Source organism: Hyaena hyaena, unplaced genomic scaffold, assembly GCF_003009895.1.
Source record: "Hyaena hyaena isolate Hyena2069 unplaced genomic scaffold, ASM300989v1 scaffold_1013, whole genome shotgun sequence".
NCBI lineage: Eukaryota > Metazoa > Chordata > Mammalia > Carnivora > Hyaenidae > Hyaena > Hyaena hyaena.
Window position 1 is genome coordinate 468629 of NW_024081648.1, and position 26110 is coordinate 494738.

At 41.6% G+C, this 26110-nt stretch overlaps 1 protein-coding gene across 1 annotated transcript in view; it reads right to left on the minus strand.

The window, feature by feature from the left end:
* Positions 1-24743, minus strand: part of GSDME (gasdermin E) — a 66409-nt gene extending 41666 nt beyond the window's left edge. Inside the window, 3 exon segments of the mRNA XM_039221795.1 lie at positions 9770-9962; positions 12380-12609; positions 24706-24743. Of these exon segments, the coding sequence (XP_039077726.1) occupies positions 9770-9962; positions 12380-12590 (404 nt within the window). The 5' untranslated portion in view covers positions 12591-12609; positions 24706-24743.
* Between the last annotated feature and the right edge of the window lie 1367 nt (positions 24744-26110).

Here is a 26110-nt window from a genome sequence, read left to right on the forward strand (position 1 = left end):
TCAATCCAATGATGTTAAGAGAGTCCAAAGACAGGCAGATGATGTGGATAAGACTTTATGACTCCAGTATGAAGTAAGAAGAGTATTAGCTTTATGTGATCTCTATCTCATGACTGGGAGGGTCTCCCCTTGCCATCCATCTCGTCCTCTGCAGCTCACCCTTTCCTCTAATAACAGAACAAGGAAGAGGTGAGTCTGCTGGAAGATGCACCCTCCATTTCTAGATGTTAATTGTGTTCTTTTATGAATAGGTTTCTAATGACACCCCTGAGGTGATCGAACGCCTGCGTACAGCATCTCCGGGGGGACAGGCCCAGCTGGGCACTGGGCTTGCTCAGGCGTGCAGCTGGTCCACTGGAAACCGGGATTCACACTTTCCCTTTCATCCTGTGCTAGAACTCCAGCGACTTTTACCTCCGCCAGTTTCTTTGCCTCACAGTCACTTACACACGATTTTAGAGGAAGGAACAGGAGCTCTGGAGCCAGGAGATCCTGGGATGAAGCCCAGCTCCAGCATCCAAATTGAGCTATGGGACTGAAACCAAGTTACTTTTCCTCCCTGAGCCTTAGCTCCTTCGCTGCAAAAGAAGAGAGCTGTGCAGAGTAAATGCACACTTTATGTCTGTGCCATCAAGTGCCTGCCACACAGTGGGTGCTCAGCAGATGCTTGTTTCCTTCCCTCCCTCTCTCCCTACAATCCCACCTACCACTGCTGATGGTAACTACCATCTCTTCACAATATTTTCTCCCACCCTACTCACAGAGCCCGCTCCTTATACGTCCTGTCGGCACAATCTTCTACACCTGAATCATGAAGAGGGTTTGGAAAACCTGTACTGGGAAGTGTGATGATAAAACATTCCCAAAGGTGGTTCATGAAATAGAAGTAACAAAACTGCAAAACAGGGCTAACCTATGGAGGGAGGTCTGATGACTGAGAAACAGAGTCCCCCCCACCCCCACCCCGTACCAACAATGCCAGCCCACCTCTCTTCTTCTCCCTTATTTACCAGACCTAGCAAATGAAACTGCAGGCCACCCAAATAAATTTTATTTTCAAGTAAACAACAAATATTTCTCTGGGATGTCCCAAGTATTGGAGTAGAAAAGGAAACTGTCTCTCTAGCAAAAAAAAAAAAAAAAAAAAAAAACCCTAGACAAAGGAAAATAAAGACTATGACTATCAGAGAAAGAGACGCTGTCTGTCCCTTCCACCTGGTGTCACCAGACAGAGCTTAAAGTTCTCTGACCAAAGGGAGATTCCTGCCCGGGTCTTGGGATCCTAGAAAGTACCAGGAGGAAATGGATAATGGCCAAGGTCTTTCAAGTCCATTAAGCACCAGACGTTAATGACTGAGTTTTGAAGACTGCGGCTGCCCCAACATTCTCAATGTCTATACAAATCCACCCACTAAATGCTTAAGACTTTTATGGTATTATTTACACATTATTTTTTTAAACCTAATTTTGTTCAATGAGTGAATGTATTTTATAATCCCTATAATCCTTTTCCTATGTTGGAAAAGTGAAGATAAATCACCTATACTTAAATGTGAGTTTTCTCTTTATTTGGAGTTGCATTTTCTGTTTTCAAACAAAAAGGGTTAAAAAGAAGAAAGAAAAGAGTAGTAAAACTACACATGAAAACACACATAGGTTAATGTATAAACCGAAACATCATCTCTCGTGAGGATTACTGCAATAATCTCTCGATGGGACTCCTTGCTTCTGCCTATCCAGTCTTTTCTCGACCCAGCAGCCAGCAAGATCCTTCTAAACACTTAAGACCCATCGTGTCACTTCTTTGCTCCAAGTCTTCTGGCGGCTTCCCCTCTTAGTCTACATAAGACCTAGTCCTTCCAGCAGCCAGTAAATCCCTGAAGAACCTGCCGTCTGCTCCTTTTACCTGCCCTCCCCCACGCCGGGCTCTCCTTTTCCTTCCCAGCTTACTTAGCTCCAGCCACACCGACCTCTGCCCACATCATTCTTGCCCAGGATACCCCTGTACTCGAATCTATCCTCCTCAAACCTTTGTTCTGATGCCAACTTCTCTGCAATGGCTTCTCTGGCTACTTTTCCAAACCACAGCCCCCATTCCTAGCATGCCCTATCCCCCCCTCCCTCCCCCCCCCCAACATTCCCGGCTATATTTTTCTCCAATCCACCAATCCCTATCAACCTATTATATTTCTTACTAAGGTGTATAGTTGTGTCTCTCCCCAATGGAATGTAGAGCAGAGATGTCGGCGTTTTGTTCACTGCAGCACCCCAAGCATGCAGAATGGTACATGGCACATAGTAGGCACTCAACAAAATTATTGACTATTCAATAATCATAAAGTAAAAATAATGACTTACACTAGGTAAAATGTATCTACTACAAGCTAAACAATGAACAACTGTGGGGTTTTCTACAAGATTCAAAACCGAAGACCAGCTCTTCTGCTCAAGCCTCTAATTTGCTTTCTTCTTTTCCTAATCAGAAAATAAGCAGAAGCCAGAGGGGAATCTCATTTTCCTGCTTCTGATACCAACAGTCAAAAACGTAGGACATAGCATATGCCCCTTGTTGGCATTTTATAAATAGTATAATCGAAAAAAAAAAAAAAAGAACATATTTTCCTGAAGTAACATCCTTTTAGGGTGCTTCTCTTAAATGTAAGTGGACTAAATATGCCGATAAAAACACAAAGAGTAAACACACAATGTTGGCATACTGAAGACAAAATTGAAATTGCCCTTCAGTTTTGAGGCCATGTGTAAAGTTTAACCATATTGTAAAATATCTATTCCGTATTAGAAAATTCCGTATTTCTTCTCAGTTGAGAAGAAAAAAAATGTATTGTTTTTACAGAATAAATTTATTGGACTGTGAAAAAAAAACCCACAAAGAGTGGCTGAATGGATTAAAAAAAAAAATAACAAAAAAAACCCCACCCAAGACCCATCTATATACTGCTTGCAAGAGACTCACTCACTTAAAATGTAAAGACACACAAACTGACAGTAAAGGGCTGAAAAAAAATATTGCATGTACATGGAAACCAAAAGAGAAGCACCTGGGTGGCTCAGTCAGCAGAGAGTCCAACTCTTGGTTTCGGCTCAGGTCACGACCTCACAGTTCTGGAGTTTGAGCCCCACATTGGACTCTGTGCTAAAAATGTGAAGCCTGCTTGGGATTTCTCTCTACCCTCTGCAGCTTTCGCGCTGACTTGCGCGCGCGCGCTCTCTCTCTCTCTCTCTCTCTCTCAAAAAATAAACAAACATAAAAAAATGTTTTAAATGGAAACCCAAAGAAAGCTGGGCTAGCTATACTTATACCAGACAAAACAGACTTTAAAACAAAAACTGTAATAACAACAAAGAGAATTCCTTAATGTTAAAGGAGTCAACCCAACAAGCGGATTTAACATTTCTGAGGCACCTGGGTGGCTCAGCCAGTTAAGCATCCGACTTCGGCTCAGGTCATGATCACACGGTTGTGGGTTCGAGCCCCGTATCGGGTTCTGTGCTGACAGCTAGCTCAGAGCTTGGAGCTTGTTTCAGATTCTGTATCTCCCTCTCTCTCTGACCCTCCCCTGTTCACGTTGTCTCTCTCTCTCAGAAATAAATAAAACATTAAAAAAAATTAAAGAGGATATAACATTTGTAAATGCTTATGCACCTAACATAGTAGAGCCCCTAAATACATAAAACAAATATTAACAGACCTAAAGAAAGAAATAGACAGCAATACAATAGTATGAGACTTTAATAACCCGTGTTCATCAATGGATAGATCATCTCAGATTAGCAGCAGGGAAACATCAGGCTTAAGTGACACATTAGACCAGAAGGACTTAAGAGATACATACAGAACCTTCTATCCAAAAGCAGCAGAATACACATTCCTCTCAAGTGCATCTGTAACATTCTCTAGGATAGACCATATCATATGTTAGGCCACAAAACAAATTTAAGAAGACTGAAATCACATCAAGAATCTGTTTTGACCATTATGGTAAAACCAATTACCAGAAGAAAACTGGAAAATTCACAATTATGTGGAGATTAAACAACAGGCTGTACAACCAATGGGCCAGCAAGAAATCAGAAGACAAAACAATACCTTGAGACAAATGAAAATAGAAATACATCAAAACTTATGGGATGCAACAAAAGCAGTTCTAAGAGGGAAGTACCTCTCAATAAATGCCTACACCTCAAGAAACAAGACCCCAAATAAACAACCTAATAGTATACTTCAAGGAACTAGAATAAGAACAAAGCCCAAACTTAAGAGGAGAATGGAAATAACAAACATCAGAGCAGAAGTAAATAAAATAGAGACTAATAAGAAAATAGGAAAGATCGATGAAACGGAGGCTTCTTTGGAAAGATAGACAAAATTGACAAACTTTTAGCTAGACTTACCAAGATTCAAATAAAATGAGAAATGAAAGGGAAGGTATTACAGCTAGTACCACAGAAACACAAAGGATCATAAGAGACTACAACAATTATACGCCAACAGATTGGACAACCTAAAAGAAATGGATAAATGTCTAGAAATATACAACCTACCAAGATTGAATCAGGAAAAAAAATTAAAAATCTTAACAGACCAATTACTAACAAGGAGATTGTAGTAGTAATCAACATCTCCCAACAAATTTAAGTCCAGGACCAGATAACTTCATTGGTGAATTCTACCAAACCTTTGAAGAATAGCAATCTTTTTCAAACTCTTCCAAATAACAGAAAAGGAGAGAACACCCTTCCAAACTCATTTTATAATGCCAGCAGAACCATGATACTCAAAGTAGCCAAGGACACCACAGAAAAGTACAGACCACTAGGGTAAGAGATGTTAAAAAGACTTAATGTGGTGATCATTTCACAACATAGAGAGACATCAAATCTTTATGCCGTACACTTGAAACTAATACAATGCTGCGTGTCAATTATACCTCAGTTTTATAAAAAGAAAAAAATTACAGGCCAATATCCATGATGGACATAGGTGCATAAATCTTTAACAAAATATTAGCAAACCAAATAAAACACCATATTAAAGGTTCTTACATAATCATCAAGTAGGATTTACACCAGAGATACAAGAATGGTTCAATATCCATGAATCAATCAATGTGATACACCACCTTAACAAAATGAAAGATAATAATACCATCTCAAAAGAGGCAGAAAAAGCACTGTTGGCAAAATTTAACATCCCTTTATGATAAGACCTCTGAACATAGTAGGTATAGAGGAAACATGCCTCAACATAACAAGGCCACATATGGCAAGCTTACAGCTAGCATCATACTTAACAGTGAAAATCTGAAAGCTTTACCTGTAAGAACAGGAAGAAGACAAAGATTGCCCACACTTACCACTTTATTCAACATAAAGCCTTAGCCAGAGCAATGAGGCAAGAAATAAAATGCATCCAAACAGGAAAGGAAGAAGTAAAACTACCACTATTTGCATATGACATAAAATTACATATAGGAAACCCTAAAAACTCCACCAAAAAACCATTAGAACAAATAAATTCAGTAAAGTTCCAGGATATAAAATCAATACATAAAAATCTCTTGCATGTCTCTACACTAATAATGAACATTCAAAAAGAGAAAGAAAACAATTCCATTTATTATTGCATCAAAAAAAAAACCACTTTAAAATAAATTTAACCAAGAAGGTGAATATTCTGTATACTGAAAACTGTAAGACAATGATAAAATAAATTGACAAAGACATAAATAAGTTGTTCTGTGCTAATGGGATATTATTAATAATATATTAAAATATATTAAATAATATTATTTTTTTAAATGTTTTATTTATTTCTGAGAAGAGAGAGACAGCATGAGCAGGGGAGGGTCAGAGAGAGGGAGACACAGAATTGGAAACAGGCTCTAGGCTCTGAGCTAGCTGTCAGCACAGAGCCTGATGCGGGGCTTGAACCCACAAACCGGGAGATCATGACCTGAGCTGAAGTCAGACACTCAACATATTGAGCCACCCAGGTGCTCTGGAAAAATATTATTAAAATGTCCCTACAACACAAAACAATCTACAGATTTAATGTAATTCCAACTAAAATATCAATGCATTTATCACAGTAACAGAGAACACAATTCTAAAATTTAAATGGAACCGCAAAAGACCCTGAGTAGCCAAAGAAATCTTAAAAAAAGAAGAACAAAGTTGGAGGCATCACATGGCCTTCTTTCAAACTGTATTACAAAACTGCAGTAATCAAAACAGTATGGTACTGGCATTAAAAAGAGACATATAGATCAATGGAACAGAATAGAGAGCCCAGAAATAAACCCATGAATGTGTAAGTGGTCATTTAATTAAGGACAAAAGAGTCTAAAATATACAATGAGGAATGGATAGTCTCTTCAATTAATGGTATGGGGAAAACTTGACAGTGCATGCAAAAGAATAAAAATGGACCACTGTCTTACACCATGTGGGGAATAAGCTTAGAAATTCCCTGGGCTTGTACCAATGGGCTAACAAGGCATAAGGAATTACACAGCCATAGGATGCTCTCACCCAAACTTGGGTAAACAAGATTAGGACTCCAGGAAAGAGCAGGAGGGGGCAAAGGCCCCCAGAATAGACATGGGGGGCAAAGGCCCCAATACAAAGGTATATGAGGTAAGCAAGATTAGGTATTCAGGGCAAAAACCCCTCCCAATTTAGTACTATAGCAGAAAACTGCTTTCACAGGAAGGAAGGACCAAATTAGGTAAACAGGTAAATAGGGCTATAGACTGCTGTGGGTGATGCTACCCAGAGCAGAGCTGTTTATCAAAAAGAAAAAGGTGCCTTGTTAACCCTGAGGTTACTTGCTCTGTCTTATCCCCTAGGCTAGCTAAGATAAACAGACATGGCACCTCCTTCTGCCATTAACAACCATGTGCCCAGCGCCAGCATTTTGTTTTACATTGACCCAAACTCCAAACACCATATATCTTCAAAACCTCCTTTCCCTCATGCCCATGAGTTAATGTTCACAGATTCATGGTCTCTTTGGACACACCCATCACAAGCCTTCTGATCTTAATAAATACAGAGTAAGGACTGTTATTCGGGGTTCTTGTCTTTTCCCAGAAATTAGTCATCTCTTGTATTTTAATCCTGCGTCTGCTTTCTTGCTGGGGAAGAAAGAACTTTAGACTGAGTCTACGATAACACCATACACAAAAATTAACTTAAAATGGATTAAAGACTTGAATGTTACACCTGAAACCATAGAACTGCCAGAAGAAAACATAGGTGTAAGTTCCTTGACATTGGTCTTGGCGATGATTTTTTGAATCTGACATGAAAAGCAAAAGCAACAAATGTAAAAATAAACAAGTGGGACTACATCAAACTAAAAACCTTCTGCACAGCAAAGGAAACCATCACCAAAATGAAAAGGGAACCCACTGAATGAGAAAAAAGAATTTGCAAATAATATACCTGATACAGGGTTAATATATAAGCTATATAAAGAGCTCATACAATTCAATAGCAAAAAAGAAATTCAATTTTTAAAAATGGCAGATATGAATAGACATTTTTCCAAAGAAGACCTACAGATAACCAATGGCCACACAAAAAGATGCTTAACATCATCAATCTAATCATCAAGGAATTGCAAATCAAACTGCAATGATATCACCTCCCACCTGTTAGAATAGCTATTATCAAAAAGACATGAAATAACAAGAGTTGGAGGGGATGTGCAGAAATGGTAACCTTGGCTCTGTTGGTGGAGTTGCGAATTGGTGCAACCACTATGAAAAACAGTATGAAGTTTCCTCAAAAATTTAAAATAGAACTACCATATAATCCAGAAATTTCACTTCTGGGTATTTTTGCAAAGTAGTTAAACATTAACTTGAAAAGATATCTGCACTGCCGTGTTCACGACGGCATTTACAACAGCCAAGATACAGAAACAATCTAAGTGTCCATAGATGGATAAACAGATAAGGAAATATGGCATATGTATGTTATATTGTGATTTATAGTAAGAAATATATACAGTACTTGGTCTTTAATCCAGTTTCTGTCATTGAGCTCCTAAAACCCTTGGAATTTCCTGTGGTAAGAGATAAAAGTGGCTTTTGGAAAGTCCTTAGGTAACCTAAAGATGGGGACTGATTATCTGGGGAGTCAACAGTGTAATTCAAAGGTTTTAACTTTAGTACCCCCACCCCAATCTCTGGGGTGGGGAGAGGGGTTGAAGGTTGAATCGATCATCACTGGCTGATGAGGACTTAATCATGCCTATGTTATAAAGCCCATAAAAACCCAAACAGACAGGGTTCAGAGGGTTTCCAGATTAGCGAACACGTGAAGATTTGGAGAGTGGTGACCTGGAGAGAGCATGAAAGCTCCACACCCTTCTCCCTCCCCCAACCCTATGTATGCCTTCCACCTGGCTATTCCTAAGTTATATCCTTTTATAAGAAGCCAGTGACCTAGTATGTAAAATGTTTCTGAGTTCTGTTAGCTTCTGTAACAAAATTACTTGAACTCAAGGAGGAGGTCATAGGAATCTGGTTTTTAGACAGTTGGTCAGAAATACAGGTAATAGAGGCACCTGGGTGGCTCAGTCAGTTAAGCATCCGACTTCAGCTCAGGTCATGATCTCACAGTTCATGGGTTCGAGCCCTGTGTCAGCTCTGTGCTGACAGCTCAGAGCCTGAAGCCTGTTTCAGATTCTGTGTCTCCCCCTCTCAGAAATAAATTTAAAAATATATATATTTAAAAAAAAAAAAAAAAGAAGTACAGGTAATAACTTAGACTTGTGAATGGCATCTGAAGTCCAAGGAGGAGGACACGGTAACCTCCAGTCTGTAGCCAGATGTCCGAAGCACAACTAACAGCCTGGGCTTGCTGGTGGCATCTGATACAGAGTAAGAGTTGAGGGCAGTCTTTTAGGACTAAAACTTTCACCTATGAATCTGCTACTACCATTAAGTGGTTAGTATCAGCACTGAGATGAATTCTCAGACACTGTTGGAATTGGTCAGAAACCTATGTTAATATGCATACAATGGAATATTATTCAGCCACTTAAAAGAAAGAAATCTTACCACCTGCAAAAACAGGGATGGACCTTGAAGGCATTATGCTAAGTGAAATAAATCAGACAGAAAAAGACAAGTACAGCATGATCTCACTTATATATGGAATCAAAACAAACGAGCTCCTACATACAGAGATTAGATTAGTGATTACCAGAGGTGGAGGGTGAGGAGTAGGTGAAATGGGTAAAGAAGATCAAAAGGTACAAACTTCCAGTTATGACATAAGTAAGTCATGGGGATATAATGTACAGTACAGTGACTGTAGTTAATAATTCTGTATTGCATGCTTAAAAGTTGCTAAGAATAAATCTTAAAAGTTCTCATCGCAAGGAAAATTATATTTACAACTACGCATGGTGATAAGTATTATCTAGACTTAGTGTGGTGATCATTTTGCAATATAGACAAATAGCAAATCATTATGCTGCACACCTGAAATGAATATATCAATTATACCTAAATTAAAAAATGGTGCTTTCCAGGTCTCCCCAGTCAAACTAAGAACAATAAAAAAATTCCAGAGTAAAAGATAAGCTCTCATCAAGTTTCAGCACACAGACGTTCAATAATGTTTGCTTTGGGGCAAAGTTCCCATCTGTCACCCTTTTTACAAAGGTCCAAATGAATGACCTGTAAATGTGATGCACGTCAAAATCCAAAATGTCAAACAGAATTCTTATTACCTCTCAGCAGAATCTCTGATGAGCTGCTGCAAGTCCACCTCCTGCTTCCTCAGGGTTCCAAATGAAGACTGGCTTTCCACAAGGCCTTTGCCTCCAACATTCAGCTTGACCTTCCCTATTGCCGTCTCGATGGACCCACTCACATGGTTGTGAAACTTGCCCTCATATTTCACAAAGTCCGACTCCACGACCACTGGAGTGAATGAGACATGCAAAAGAGTCTGATGATAATACAGCCACCTCCCTGCCTTAGGTCATCTACCTTTCCAATCCTGTGGAAATCCATGGGAAACATGAAGTTTGCATTCAAAATGGAAAGCTGGCAGCCATGCTGTATGTATGTGCAAAAGAAAATGGAGCCAGTTCATCGTTGTGAACTGGTGGCCAAGCGTTCTACTGTGTGTGTGTCTTTCAGTTCCAACATATACGCATATAGACAGGTGCACCAAAAGTATCTGAAGAAATTACCACATAATGTTAAAGTAAGGATCCACGGGCACTTGGCTGGCTCATTTGAAAGAGCATGTGACTCTTGACCTCAAGGCTGTAAGTTTGAGCCCCATGTTGGGTGTAGAGACCTCTTAAAAATAAACTTTAGGGGCACCTGGGTGGCTTTGTCGGTTAAGCGTCCGACTTTCGCTTGGGTCATGATCTCGCGGTTCGTGGGTTCGAGCCCCGTGTCGGGCTCTGTGCTGACTGCCAGCTCAGAGCCTGGAGCCTGTTTCACAGTCTGTGACTCCCTCTCTCTCTGACCCTCCCCTGCTCACGCTGTCTCTCTCTCTCTCCTAAAAATAAACAAAACATTAAAAAAAATAATAAAAAAAATAAACTTTAAAGCAAACATCCATTTAACCCCTATCCAGATTATAAAACAGAATAGTTTAAATATGCGCTCTTTCAGGGCGAAGACTATAAAGAGACTTCATGAGGATGACACCTAAGCAGAGTGGAAATAGCCGCCTCTACTTACGACAGAGTGGTCTGCCTTATGTGGGATCTAGCAGGTCAGTCAAGTGGGTCCTGGGCATCTTTCCTTCCCACCCATTGGTCTTGGAGAACATTCCCCTGGCCTTCATGGCCATCTCTATGAAAAAATTCCCCTTCCCACACTTACCTGTTTATACTGACTCTACCCGACCATTTAATTCCTTATCATGCCTTATCTCTATTCCTGCTAAAGTCAGTGGGCACGTCTGTCCTCCCTCCCTCTTTCCAACACCATCCTAGAACACACAAGCGCCAGACTCTCTACCCTTCCTTTCTGGCTTCCCAGACCTAGGAAGATGCCGCCACCCACAAAGCATCCCAGCTTCCATCAAGTCCTCTGGGAATTACTATGTTCTTTATCTGGTCACATCCAGATGACTATCATGTTGCCTTCTAGCTCTGCCTTTCTTTTCTGGACACTAAAGATAAACATCTGATGATTTTATCTCTGAACTGCCCGCCTTCTCATGTCTCCAGATTTCTACTGTTCTCATTTGTAATCCAACCAAATACCACCATAAAAATAGTCTCAGTTACTGTCATTTGGTATGGCTACACTTAGAGCCTCTTAGAAACTTCACACTGGGGTTTTTTCATTTCTCTGCCCCAAGGCTCCCTTGGGCTCCTGGTTATACTTCATAAGGCATTCTGCCTGAAGTCTGGAAGGCTTCTTCTTTCCATCCACTCACTGCCCCCAACACCTGTATTTCTTTCACTCCTGTCAAGAAAACCTGTTCCTCAATAAAAGTTAATGAGAATTCATCACCCATCGTTATCTTTGCAATTTACAAAACAGAATCATCTCTCTTACCACCACCAAAAATAAGAAGACTGTGAAAATGCCCTTAATTCAAAGGTCTTTCCTATTTTATTATTCTTATGGAATACAAACACTTTGGGAAATTCTTTGGGGAGTAGCATAGAACAGTTGGTAAGAGCTCAAGATTATAGTCACTATTCCAATATTCCTAGCTAGAAGAACCGGCTAACATTCATCTCCCTGAACCTCAGTTTTCTCATATCTAATATGGAGATAATGCCTTCCTGATGGATTCTGTTACAAGTTGATGTATGTAAATCACATAATACAGAGCCTGGTACATGGCAAGCGCTCAATCTGTCTACTAGATTTAGGCCAGAACAATGTGATTTTCTGATAAAAAGGAAGTCTTAGGTTGTACAAACTGCTATCCAGACAGAAATTCTATCTCTTTACCTCCCCTTTTCTCTAGCTATTTCTGGACCAGCTTGAGAGCCTATCCTGGTCTCCCCAGAAAGCTTCATTAGGTGAGTAATAAAACTTTTCACACCCTCCCGATGGATATGTAGGATCTGAATCAATTAATTTATGCTCAGTGGCCACAACACCTATGGTGGGCATGGATTACTTTTATACCAAAAACTGCAATTTTTTTTTAAAAAACTTAAGCTATAACTTTTCATGTCTGGCCTATAGAATTTTGTTCATTTAAAGAAAGGGTACATCTTTAAGATGATATACAAAGAAAGAAGATAATTCATTATAAGGTCTTACCTTATAATCACTCAAGACAGTATGTAACCTAAAAGATGAAGCATCATCTTTTCCAGAACTAACTGTAGCATATACCCAAAGGAACCTACCTGGACTCAGAGACTGGTCTTCTGTGAGCACATCTCCAAGGGTGACAGATAAAAACTGGTACTTGGGTCTCTGCCAGCGCCAGTATCTCTTTTTTTTGGTCACCAGACTTAGAAGTTGTAATTTATCAGAGTCATTCAAGGTTGATACTGCAATCAGGTTACCTCCAGAATCAACTTCTTTAAGGAAACTCCTTGTTGCTTTGGCAAACATTATGAGAGTCCCAGATTACCTGGAAAAAAAAAGTTACCCCTGAATTAAATAGGAAGCTATTATCTCACTTACTTTTTTTCTAAAATTGTCTTATTCTCCCTAGTGTCCATCCTCTCTTCTCCCTAGAAAACCCTCTAATGGGAGTTCAGTTAATGACAAAAAAAAAAAAAAAAATCAAATTGAAATACTGAAAGAGAAGAGGTGTGTAAGTGGAGATAAACTAGGTTGTGCTTCAGAAAAAAATGAGCTCCAAATCTTAGTAGCTTATAACAAGAGAGGTTTATCTATGGGCCACGCTATACTTCCAATACAAAAGGGCAGGAGAACTTTCCTCACTGTCGTCATTCAAGGACCCAGACTAAAGAGGCAGCCACCTTCTTGAATACTGTCAATTGCCATCCAACAGGAAATAGAGTTCTGGAAAGTCTCACACCAGCAATTAGATGTTCTTGCCTCAAACTGACACGTAACATGTTCACTCACAATTTGTCAGAAGCTGTCATAGGATCTCGGCCAGCCCGAATGGTCAGGAAATATAACCAGACCAAATCATTAGAAGACAGACACATGGGAATATTTGTTGACCAACATACTGACTTCCCTAATTTGTAGATACAAAGATATGACCTCTTCTTTGACGGGTCAATGTGCCATTTCTCCATACTCTGATTCCCCCTATTCAGAAATGGAAAGACACTATTACTTTTAATTCAGAAATGAGGGCCTCATCACTACCCAGCTGTAGGGGAAAAGGAGAAACACACTGGAAGATATAAAATACTGTATTCAGTGGACGAAGTACAGACTATTCAATAAATGGTGTCAGAAGAATGGGCTTATCCTCCGGAAAAAAAAGTAAAGCCAGATTCGTATCTCATGTCATACACAAGAGCAAATTCTCAGTGGATTAGAGGCTGTTTTGAGGAAAAATGAAACTATAAAAGTACAAGTTAAAAATACAAATATTTGTTCAATTGTAGGATGAGAAAGGCCTTTAGGAAGACAAACAAAACTGAGAAAATACTTATAACATTTATAAAAAAAAACTAGAATACTTATAAAAAAATACTTGTAAAAATTCTTTCACAAATTGTTTTTAAAACACTATAGTAGAAATATGGTTAAAGGTTATTCAACAACTCACAATATATAAATTGCACCTAGCCTATATACATATAGGCTATATACATATATATGTACACGTGCAAACACAAATACACACATGTAATTATTACTAAAAAAAAAAAAGACAAGTGAAATAAGACTTTTTAAAAATTACCCATGGTCAAAGATTAAAATATCTAATGGATAAGAAATGTAGTTTATTTGTATTTGTACCGTGGTGTCTGGCAGCCACATAGATAGAAAATCACAGAGTCTGAGAGCTGGGAGCAGTCTTAGACATTAACTAGTTAAACCCACTTGCTTTAACATGAACCTCCTCTAGGACATTAGAAAATGTTTGCCTTACTTATTACTCACCCTTCTCTAAAGTGCCTTTTCTCCAATTATCATGTGGCTACCTCACCCTGTTCTTGTTTATTAACAATAGGAATAAACTTTAAGGAAGGTGTTCTAAAACATAAAAAGTTACTTTCTGATAAACGGTGAACAGCAAGGAAGGAAAACTATCTGCTCAGACTCTCATCTCTAATTCATCTCTCACTATACGAAGTTGCTTCCTAGCAAAGGAGCACTTACTTATTGAAGCATTTCCTGAATCATTAATTATCCTCAAGTGTCTACAACACACAGGTACTTGCTTTAAGCACTTAGGATACTGATACAAAAAGTCATCTACCTCTACACAGATGGCCTACAGACACATGAAAGGATGCTCAATATCACTAATTACTAGGAAAATGCAAATCAAAACTATAATAAGATATCACTTCACACCACTCAGAATGGCTAGAATCAAAAAGACAAGAAATAATAAGTGATGGTGAGGGAGTGGATAAAAAGGCACTGTTGGTGGGAATGTAAATTGGTGCAGCTGCTGTGGAAAACAATGAGCAGTTTCCTCAAAATATTAAAAATAGAAATACCATGATCCAGGAATCCCATTGCTGGGTATTTACCCAAAGAAAACAAAAACACTAATTTGAAAAGATATATGCACCCCTATGTTTACTGCAGCATTGACAACGGCCAAGATATGGAAGCAACCCAAGTGTCCACTGACAGACAAATGAATAAAGATGTGGTGGGTGAGTGTGTGTGTGTGACGGGATATTACTCAGCCATAAAAAAGAATGAGTCTTGCCATTTACAACAATATGGATGGACATAGAGCGTATTATGCTAAGATAAAGACAAATAACCATAGGATTTCACTTAACATGTAGAATTGAAAAACAAAAACAAAATAAATGAACAAAAGCAGAAACAGATCCCATAACACAGAGAACTAACTGATGGTTGCCAGAGGGGTGGGGTAGAGAGATGGATGAAGGGAGTGGAAGGTGCAGGCTTCCGGTTATAGAATAAGTCACCGGGATGAAAGGTACAGCATGGGGAATGTAGTCAAGGGGTATTGCAATGGCCTGTGTGGTGCCAGGTGGTAGCTACAGTTGTGGTGTGCATAAGTTAGACTGTTGTCAATGCATATGCTGTACAGCTGAAACTAATGTAACTGTGTGTCAACTATCCATCAATAAATATATAAAGTAGTCTCTCTTAATGAGCTACTAGTTTGGTGGCCAGATAGAAAAATACACAACTAGATTTTATGCCAGATACTGACATTAATTGTCATAAGAAATGGACCAAGAAAAGGGCTCTAAATCCAACTGGAGAGAAGCACAGGGTCAGAGGAGTCCTGAAGTAGACAGGATCCAAGCTGCATTTTGTGGACTAAGTAGAAGCAGGCAGAGGAGCAGCAATTATAAAAGCCTGGCATTTGCACGGAAGGGTGGGGAAAATCATGCACAGCAAGATTTGTGACTGACAAGCTCATGGTGGTCCACGAGACATCGTTTTGTGTAAGTACACCCATCACCACTTCCTTGACAGACACAGAATTACCTTTCAAACTCTGGGCTTGGTTCTCACATTGGAGTGCACGGTTCTAGAGTGGGGAAGGGCAAAGGACAGGGATGAGGAAGCCTTGGTCTAGGCCATGCAAGCCGTGCCTCCCCTGCTGGGGGCCATCAGAGGGGTTGTATAGGGAGCAATGCAATCAGAGTGGTCCCTTAGCAAGATCTTCTGGAAGCAAAATAGGAAGCCAGCTGGGAGGAAATAAGATTAGAGATGGACAGCAAATGCTTATTCTGAACTATGTCATTGGTGTAAGGATAGAAAAGATGTTGATCTGGTGGTTTCTCCAGAACTCTGGTTGGATGTGAGGGCAGTATTGAAAGAGACTCCCGAGGATGGCCGCCAGGTATGTCAGGTGTGGTTGGCCAAGGAGACAGAGATGCCAGGTGTCAAGAAAGGGAATTTAGGAGGAAACAGATTGATGGAGGACAGTAAGACGTACCCACTGAAAGTGGGTGCAGGGTAGCATGCAAGATTTATTGTGACAAACATATGGAAAGAACCTTTAACAAAATAAGGTCTCCCCAGTGACCTGTGGGAATTTGTCCTGCTTATCCAAGAGAAGAGCCACAGCAGAATCTGCCCCAGTGTACCATTGGTATCAGAATCTCTAGTTTTATGGGTTCTAGTCTTTTCTGGTACAACCTGAAAGGGAGTTCACTAACTTCCCTTCAGGTCAAACAGGTTTCGGAAAAAGCCAAATCAGACATGTCATTAAAAAAACATAACTTGGGGCACCTGGGTGGCTCCGCTGGTTAAGCATCCGACTCTTGGTTTCAACTCAGGCCATGATCTCATGCTTTGTGTGTTCAAGACCCACATCCGCCTCTGCACTGACAGGGCAGAGCCTGCTTGGGTTTCTCTCTCCCTCTCTCTCTCTGCCCCTCCCCTGCTCACTCAATCAATAAATGAACAAAAAAAGAAAGAAAAAAATAACATAATAAAATCCATCTGTTGTGGATGGCAAAGCCTTTGAAATGACACTAGTCCTCCCCAGAGGAATTAGAGGCTAAGGAAAAGGAACTCCTAAATTATTATTTTTTTGCCCACCATCAAATACAGCTAATTTGCCTTCTTGACAGAGTAGTGTGCTTTAGGAAAAGCTAATGCGGGTAGCTATTCCTTTATAGGTTTCTATGAGAATCAGGCTAATTCAATCAAGGAACTCAGTATATTCTCCTTGTGAAGTTAAAGATAGAGGTTTCTTTTTTATTGTTATGTTTAAATGCATATTACATGCCTCAAATATCAAAACTGTGTACAAAATATATATATACACACACTGTGAAATCTCATTTGTACCCAGATCCCATCTACCCTTTCAAGGCTCTTCCCTGCAGGTATATTACCATGGTATTTCCTTATACAAATACAAGTTCAAAGAAGTCTGCACACTCTTCTGCATCTTATTTTTTATCATATAACAACATGTCCTGGAAATCTTTCCCTGTTAATACCTTCATCTTTGCAGCTGCATAATACTCCATCATGGGGCTGTACCACTGTTTATCCTTTATGGCTGATCACTAAGGTTATTTCTACATTTTTTATCATAAAAATGCCACACCAAATACTCTTGAACATGTCTTCTTCATACATGGGTAAGAGAATCCAAAAGAAGATTCCTACAAGAGGGATTGCTAGATGAATGGGAAAATACATAAAATAATTTTAGGGGCTGCACCATTTTGCAGTTTCACCAATAAGGTATGAAAGTCTCAGCAATAGTGTTCTCAAACTTTTGTATTTTTGTCAGTATCAGAGGTGAGAGACAGTATCTCAGTAGAGTCTTAGAATATGTTATTTTTATGAGTTTAATCAAGCATCTTTTAAAGAATTTTTGTATTTCCTTTCTTAACCACTTGTGTTCTTGGTCCATTTTCTATAGTTTTTTTTTCTTTTTTCCTAGGAGTTTTTATATAATAGAGAGATAAGCTAAAACAGGCTGGAAATTTAATACAGTCAAGTTTACCATGTGACATTGGAAGACAATTAGCTGCCGTACCATTTTCAAACATCTGAAGTAACTGTTTAGCCAGGCAAATTAATACACCTAAGCCAACTGAAAGATCTAGAACCCACGTTGCCTGACGCAGACAAACACAATAAAGTCTCAATTAAACTACAAGTCAGAACTCAGATTCAAATTTCCAGTGTGCTCCAATCTCAAAGGAGACAAAAATGGCCTCATGAGAGATCTAGCTTAAAATGCTCATGGTCTAAAAACCCATTGCATTTCACAGTTGTGCCACAGATCCTGGCTCTCACACAAGGTCTTAAGAATTCCATTATCTATGGGGCACCTGGGTGGGTCAATCAGTTAAGCATCTGACTCTTGATTTCAGCTCAGGTCATGATATCACAGTCCATGAATTTGAGCCCCGTGTTAGGCTCCACACTGCCAGTGAGGAACCTGCTTGAGGGTTTCTCTCCTTCTCCCTCTCTCTGTCTCTCTAAAATAAACAAACATTTAAAATAAAGAATTCCATTAGCTAGGTGGGGGGATGGGTTAAACAGGTGATGGGGATTAAGGAATGCACTTGTGAGGAGTACGGGGTGTTGTAAGGAAGTGTCGAATTGCTAAACTGTGCACCTGAAACTAATATTACACTATTAACTGGAATTTAAGTAAAATTTTAAGAAAAGAACTCCATTAGCAAAAGGTCCTTACTCACCCAGCTCAAAGCAATTAGAATCCAGAAAGCAAAAACAAATATGGTAAGGGTATATAAGTTTGAAACAGACTCCTGGACAACAGATTTTGAAAGAAGAGACTATGAAAGCAAGACAATACCAAGTCCGAAGAGCACATGGCCAACTAGGACCATCGGTTGCTGGGAGCAAAGAATAAACAGGTGCCAAGGTCACTGCATGAGAACATACTATAATTAGCATCTATTCATAATGGTTCCCAGGGATAGAATGATCAAATCTTTGAGCTGGAAGGGACCCAGTTCTTCTTCATGCTCAATTCAGGATTCTTCCCTGGAGCAGCTCTGACTGATCACTGGGCCTCTGCTTGAGTAGTTTTGAGGAAAAAAAACATCAACATCAAAATACACCAGATAAAGAGAGAAACTGTAGAGCACCTGTGCTGTGCCGGCACCGGACTAAATTCTTACTACGTATTTCCTCATTTAATTGTCAAAACAACACTGAGTAGGCATTTTACAGATGTGGAAACTCAAGTTCAAAGATATTAAGCAAGTTGCCCAAATCATGAAAGAGAAACAAAACAAAACAAAACAAAACAAAAGGAGTCTTGAGGCCTGGGAGCTGGCCTGGCCCTATAAGCCAGCCCTGGTGTTGCCAGGTGCTGGCCTGGGATGCTCCTGTTGAGCACGAACAGTGTCTCGGCACAGCAGCATCAGGCAAGGCCACTCTGATAAAATACAACAAAGCCAAGACCGCTCATAACCTTGGGTGACCTCAAAATGTGAATATCGTCCAAACCACAAAAATGACCAAACAGCCACCACCAGTCGTGGCTAATGAATGACTGCTGCTTCTTGGCCAATCACAGCTTTAGCCTCACCGCAGCCTTCTTTCATTTTAGACAGGATTTGTGAAGATACGCCATAGAATTCTTCCTCTTCCTGACACCATCCACACCAGAGCTAAGTCCTGTTTCCTTAAACTCTCCCCCAAACCACCTGCAAGCCTGAATGCTGTGACTCCTTTCTAACACCCACTTACTGAGACGCCCCAGGGCTTCCTGGGCTGTGAGGACTCCCTCACTGCAACAAGCAACAAACCCAACTTTTCAACTCTAAGTGCACTCCTGCAGATCTTTGGAGGGCACTGAATGTCACATAGAGAATTAGTGCTAAGCCAAGATTTCTAAGCCTGAGCCATTAACCGTGCTTTGCTGATTTCATCAGGTTTTTTTTTTAATGTTTTATTTATTTCTGAGAGAGAGAGAGATACAGAATTGGAAGCAGGCTCCAGGCTCTGAGCTGGCTGTCAGCACAGAGCCCGACGCGGGGCGGAACCCACAAACCCGGGAGATCATGACCTGAGCTGAAGTCGGATGCTCAACCGACTGAGCCACACAGGCGCCCCCGTCAGTTTTTCTGATAGGATTAATTTTATAAAATATGAATAAGACTCATTTTATAAAAGAAAGTGTGCTCAAAAGGGTAGACCACAGTTATAGTCGAAGTGAAAATCAGTTATGGAACATGTTATTTCCTCACTATTCAGGGAAATGAGACGTTGCTGTACTTGTCTCATAGTTAACAACTTCAGCACATTTTGAATTATTTTTAGTTTTCTAAATAACAAAGTGGGATTGAGTCTATTAAAGCAGAGGTGCCATCTTTTTATATCCTCCTAGCTCACAGCCTAGTACCTGAGCTCATTTTATAAAAAGAGAAATTAAAGACAAGATTCTCTATCGCTTCTTTCTAAAAAATCAGTATGTGAAAGGGAAAAAAATGATGGTCACAGGACGGCATGAGCTTGATAAAGGAGTGAGGATGAGGCCAAAAAAAAAAAAGCTTTTGGGAAGTGGAGAGGGTAACAGAAGAGACAGGGTTTAAGAACAGAGAAGAACTCTCTGGTTCCCGTGAGGGTTCAAAGAGAACAAAAAGAAAAACACTGCTGGAAAACGCAAAACTTCGTCTTAAAGCAGGCGATCTATGGGACAGCAGCTGGGAGCCTGGGCCCTGTTTCTCAGATCAAGTCTAATTGCCTGCGCTCCACTTTTCCGCTGTTTCACTGATAGGAAGACCTCACTGGCGGTTGATTTTGACAATGATCAATTTACTCTACGTGTATTCAGCTGCTTCTCCGACCTCACAGCACTTCTTTCATTCCACTCTAATTCTCTGTCTGCCTCTAGAGGGCTGCGATCCCAAGCCCTCCATCCCTCTCCCTATCCTGTAGAACAGAGCCAACTCTCAGTGAGTGATGTTTCAAAACCCTCTGCAACGAACGCCTTTGTAGAAGCCGCCCCTCCTCGTTCCCTCTCAGGTGCAGATGAGAAGTGGGCGCCCAGAGAGTCCGCACCTGGAAGCCTAGGGAAGCCAGGGGAGCAGCTGTGATGTCATCCCGTCCCCGGCCTATGACACTCAGGGGGGCTTGGCCGCCTCCCCAAGCTCGGGGCCCAATTTCAGGCAGCCAGGGCATCGTTCAAGCCCAGAGACTCAACTCGTGCGCTCCGGCCTTCCTTTCCCGCACACACGCCCAGCAAACCCGGAAAGCGTCTGCACACCCGGGGGGAACGGGAGGACAAAGAATGAAGGAGTGGGGAGGAGGGGGACACAAGGTACCAGCCCTCGCAGCAGCCGGGGAAGGAGGAGGCAGCGGGGAAGGGGGGAGAGGGCTGGGAAGGGGCTGGGCGCCGCGGGGGCCAGGAATGGGGGCCAGCGACACGCAGTGCATCCCAGTGGCCAGTCGACGGGCAGCCGACCGACTCGTCTCCCTTCGGGGGTGCAGCAACAGCGGGGGGGGGGGTGTCCCAGAGAGAGGAGCCGCGGACTCGGCTCCCCGCAGCCGAACGCCCGCTGGGCGAGAGCCGGAGCGGAGCCCGCCGCACTCACCTGCCCGCGCCGCCGGGTCCCCGCAGCCGCGCACTCCGCGCCCGGCGCCGGACCGCGAGGATGAGCCCCGCGGGGCGGGCTGGGGGCGGGGGCTCGGCGGGAGGGGGCGGGCCGCCGGGACCTTTGCTCGGCGACCTCCCCGGCGCCGCGACACGCCAGCGGGACGGGACCAGGGCAGCTGGGCCGAGGGCCGCAGGGCCGGGGCGGGGCGGGGGCAGCGGGCGGCGCCCCGAGACCCGCCCGAAGGCCCGGAGTCGGCAGGTTCCCTCTCTTTGGATGACTCCGCCCTCGCGGGTTGCTGACGCCCCGGGGCTCCACTTTGGCCAGAGTCCCGGCCAGCTCTTCGGGATCCGAGGCCTGGGCGCACGGGAAACGCCTGGGCCTCATCAGAGCAGTGTGCTCGGCTTTCCTCCCCGAGGCCTCATCTCCCGCCCTCAGTCCCGTGAGGTTTGAAGCCTGCCCGGGTCCCCGCCACCAACACTGGGGTGCGGACTGGCACCGTGGCTTCACCGTTCCATTCGGCAAATCTGAGGCTGCTGTAGCCCGTGGGGAGCCCCTGATGTCTGTGCCTGGGAGTGTCCAGCTTTGTATGGTGCGACTGTGCCCACACTTGGTCCGGACATTATTCATAATTCATGCAACTATATTCTAAACTCCTTGAGGGCGGAGCGCAGCATCCCTCACTATATGCTCAATGAAGGAGAGAATCTGAGCATAGTTGGTGCTCAAAAATTGCCTGCGGATTGACTGACTGAAACATCATATCCCTTCAGTCGGTATTTACAGATCATCTTTTCTAAGCAGTACTCTGCTAGACTGAGAACAATGAATGAGAATAAGTTTTTTGTCCTTGGAGAACTTGGATTCACCAGTGTTGAGTTTGTTTCTGCCTTCTACACTCCTGGGAAAGAAGCAGGGCTTTCCCTTGGGCCCCCATATGTTCTAAGCATATCCCTAGATTGCAGTTACCCCACCTCCTTGTACTTAGTAAGACTCTTCCTAATATTCAAATCTAAAGTACAGGCAGTCCATCAATCCACAGGAACACTCCCTAGTTCCTTGCCTGCTTTATTTTTTAAAAATTTTGTTTATTATTTATGAGAGAGAGAGACGGCGTGGTAGAAAAGGGGCAGAGAGAGGGAGACACAGAATCTGGAGCAGGCTTCAAGTTCTCAGCTGTTAGCACAGAGCTGGACAGGGGGCTTCAACTCATGAACCATGACATCATGACCTGAGCTGAAGTTAGAGGCTTAACGACTGAGCCACCCAGGTGCCCCACCTGCTTTATTTTTCTCCTTTGCACTGATCATCATCTGATGGGCAATACACATCATACGTATTTCATGTATTATCTTTCTCTTCCTTAGAATGTTAGTTCATGAGACTACAGACTTTTGTCTGTTTTGTTTCACTATACCCCCACCTAGTACACAGAGTACCTGATGCATGGAAGATAGTAAATAGTTGTTAAATTAATTAATGCATCCTTTTGTTTGATTTCCCAACGAGACTATGGGGTCCTACCCATCTGTGCAGTGCCTGGCACAAGGTAGGAACACCATTAATGATAGTTGAATGAATGAGTGAATAGAAATGGTTGAGAGACCTGATCCCTGTCTTGCCAAACTAATAGGTATTAGAAGAAAAAAAGAATCTCTTGGCTGGATGCCAAGAGACTTTTCATCCATGCTATTGCTTCTCTGTGTTCAGAACCTTGTATGGTGGTGACTCTGGCTTGTTACCACACCTAGGTCCTTTAGCTTAAGAACATCCTTATAAACAGCATGTTCATGAAGTCCCCACAGAATGATTGCCAGCCCCTTCTAGATAGGTTACCACTTACAACTGAGACTGCATGAGCTTTCTGTTGCAACAGTTAGTTAGAGGCTTCAAATTCTCTTCACTCTTGTTCATTGCCTTTCAGTTAAAAGCCTAAGAAAGCCAGTAATAATATTAGCTGCTAACATTCATATGGCACTCTCTAGTTACTGGCACAAAACATTGTTCTGAGTTCATTGCATGCATTGACTGACTCATTTAATCCTCACAGCAACTGGTTGGGAGTCCAAGTTAGCAATGAGAACGTTGAGGCACTAGCCAGGAAGCTCACCTAGCTGGGAAGAAACAGCCAAGATTTAAATCCAGATCATTTGATACCCTCTGAATTTCTTTTTTTGTAATTGAGATATAACTGGCATGTAACATTGTATACATTTAAGGTATACAATATGTTGATTTGGTATGCTTTTGTATTGATAAAATTCATTAATGGGCTATCTTGTATAAATGAACATATTAGTTATCCAGGTCTGTATGGTTGCCATAACTACTTCTAGTTCTTTGGGAGTCATTTTTGGAGAAACCTGGAGTCTCTTAGATAAATAGCCACTATGGAAGAGAAAGAACAAACACAGGCTTTGCATCAGACAGATATGGGTGAAATCCAACCTACTACTTACCAACTGAGTGACAGGAGGCAAATTTCCTACTTCCTGTGTAAAAAATGACTTACAGTATTGTCATGAGATTAAAAGAGAAAATCTGTAAAAAGCACTCAGCCCATAGTAATCCATCAGTAATAGTTAGTTTCCTTTTCTTTATTAATTACTTTCTAGTTAATGCCACTTTTAAATTGAGTCTAAAATTTTTCACCTATGTATAATTTTGTCTTTTACCATATTGACTGCTTCCCAGAGGAAAGCATAGCTACTAACATAAATTAACAGAAAACTTGGCATACATTGATAGGTATTTTTAAACCAATTTATCTCCCTGAATCCCAAAAGTGTTTTTACTGGAGACTGTAATGCCAACCCATATTACCAATTACTGCTTTAAAATAAAAAGCTTTATGAAGGGTTGAATATAGGCCCCAAATTAACAGCCTGTTTCTTTCAGGGTCTCCACCATCTCTTTGTACAATTGCAAGGCATAGATACGGACAGGAGAAAAGTGAAACTTACGTGGTGGCCAGCAGGTAACTAGCCAAAATTATCAAGATTTGAAGCCTCAGTGCAAATACTATTGGACAAATAAATAAAATAATTTGTTGTTCAAATTATAATTTGCTTCATGACAAACTACCCTAAAACTTAATGACTTAAAACCACCACCATTTTATACATCTCAGGATTTTGCAGGTCAAAACATTGGGCAGGGCTCAGCTGAATTATTCTTCAGTTCCACATGGCACTGACCACGATAACTCAGCAGAATTTAGCTAGTGAAGGACCTACTCTGGCAGGTCCACGATGGCTTTACCCACAGGTCTAATGCCTTGGCAGGGATGGCCGGAAGGCAGCACTCAGCTGGGATTATCAAGCATATCTCCTTACATGTGGTCTCTTTAGCATGGTGGTCTCAAGGAAATTAGACTTCTTATATGGAGGCTCGGGGCTCCAAAAGTGAGTTGTTCCAAGAAACAAGGCAGAAGCTATGTTTTATGACAGCCTCTGAAGACCTGGAATGCAACTTCCACAACATCCTACTGTTGAAGCCAGCCTAGATTCATAGAGAGGGCAGTTATACTTTACCTTTCAATGGGAGAAACAGTGAAGAATTTCCAGACACCTTCAATATATCATGCTTGTTTTTATGAAAGAGAATGGCATTGGGGCACCTGGATGGCTCAGTCAGTTGGGAGTCCGACTTAAGCTCAGGTCATGATTTCGTGGTTTGTGAGTTTGAGCTCCACATCAGGCTCTGTGCTGACAGCTCAGAGCCTGGAGCCTGCTTCGAATTCTGTGTCTCATTCTCTCTCTGCCCCTCCCCCCACTTGTGCTGTCTCTGAAAAATAAATAAATATAAAAAAAATTTTTTAAGAAAAAGAAAGACATTAAATAAACAAAGTTAGTAAAACTCCTATATTTTTGTCTATTATTCATATATCCTTGTCAGCATTAAGGATATTTGCAATGAAGACCAAGAATCATTCACCAGATGTCAGGTTTATAGAAACATTCAAGAATGGTGCAATTCAGGGGCCCCTCGGTGACTCAGTCAGTTAAGCCTCCAACTTCGGCTCAGGTCATAATCTCAAGGTTTGTGGGTTCAAGCCCCGCATTGGGCTCTGTGCTGACAGCTAGCTCAGAGCCTGGAGCCTGCTTCCGATCTTGTGTCTCCCTCTCTCTTTGATCCTCCCCTCCTCACGCTGCCTCTATCTCTCTCTCTCTCAGAAATAACTAAAATGTTAAAAATTAAAAAAAAAGAATGGCACAATTCAGAGTTGTACGAGCTTTTCTCATCCCATTATCATTGTTCTTAAAGATTGTCCAGCGTCTAAGTCAGCTACACCCAGGATAGTGAAAGGCAAAGTCCATGCACCCAATATTTTGTTAATTTAACAAATATTTGTTAAGGATGTGCCTATATGCCCAGCCCTATATCAGATACTGGGGATATAATGGTAAGAGAGGGAAATGTAGTTCATGCCCTATTAGCCTGGGAATATATCTGGGAAGGCAGACAGAAAAGCAATAAGGATAAAAGATGAGAAGTTCAATGATCAGGTACCATGGGAAGGCTTGACGAGACCATCTAACATGGTGGAGGAAGAAAGGTCACTGGGTCAAGTAAAGTCAGGTAGGATAAGCTGAGCAAATAAATCCCCAAGTGATAATGGCTCAAAATACTAGTAGCTTTTTTTTTTTTTGGTCAGTGAACAATTGAAGATAGTTCCAGAGTATGGGCAGTGGCAGTAGAGGAGGGTAGTCTCTGTTCCTTCAGAAACCAGACTGGGCTAGGTGCTGCCATTTTCAGCTCAATGTTGCCCACATTGCCTGGGCACAGACATCTCCCGCAGGCAGAGAAGGAAAGCACCTTGGAGGCTCTCTCACGGAATGTGTTTCATGGGCCTGGCCCTTTGACGTTCCTTGTTTTGGCCAGAAATTAGTCCTGGGGTCCCTCTGACCACAAGGGAGGCAGAAAACGTAGTCTTTG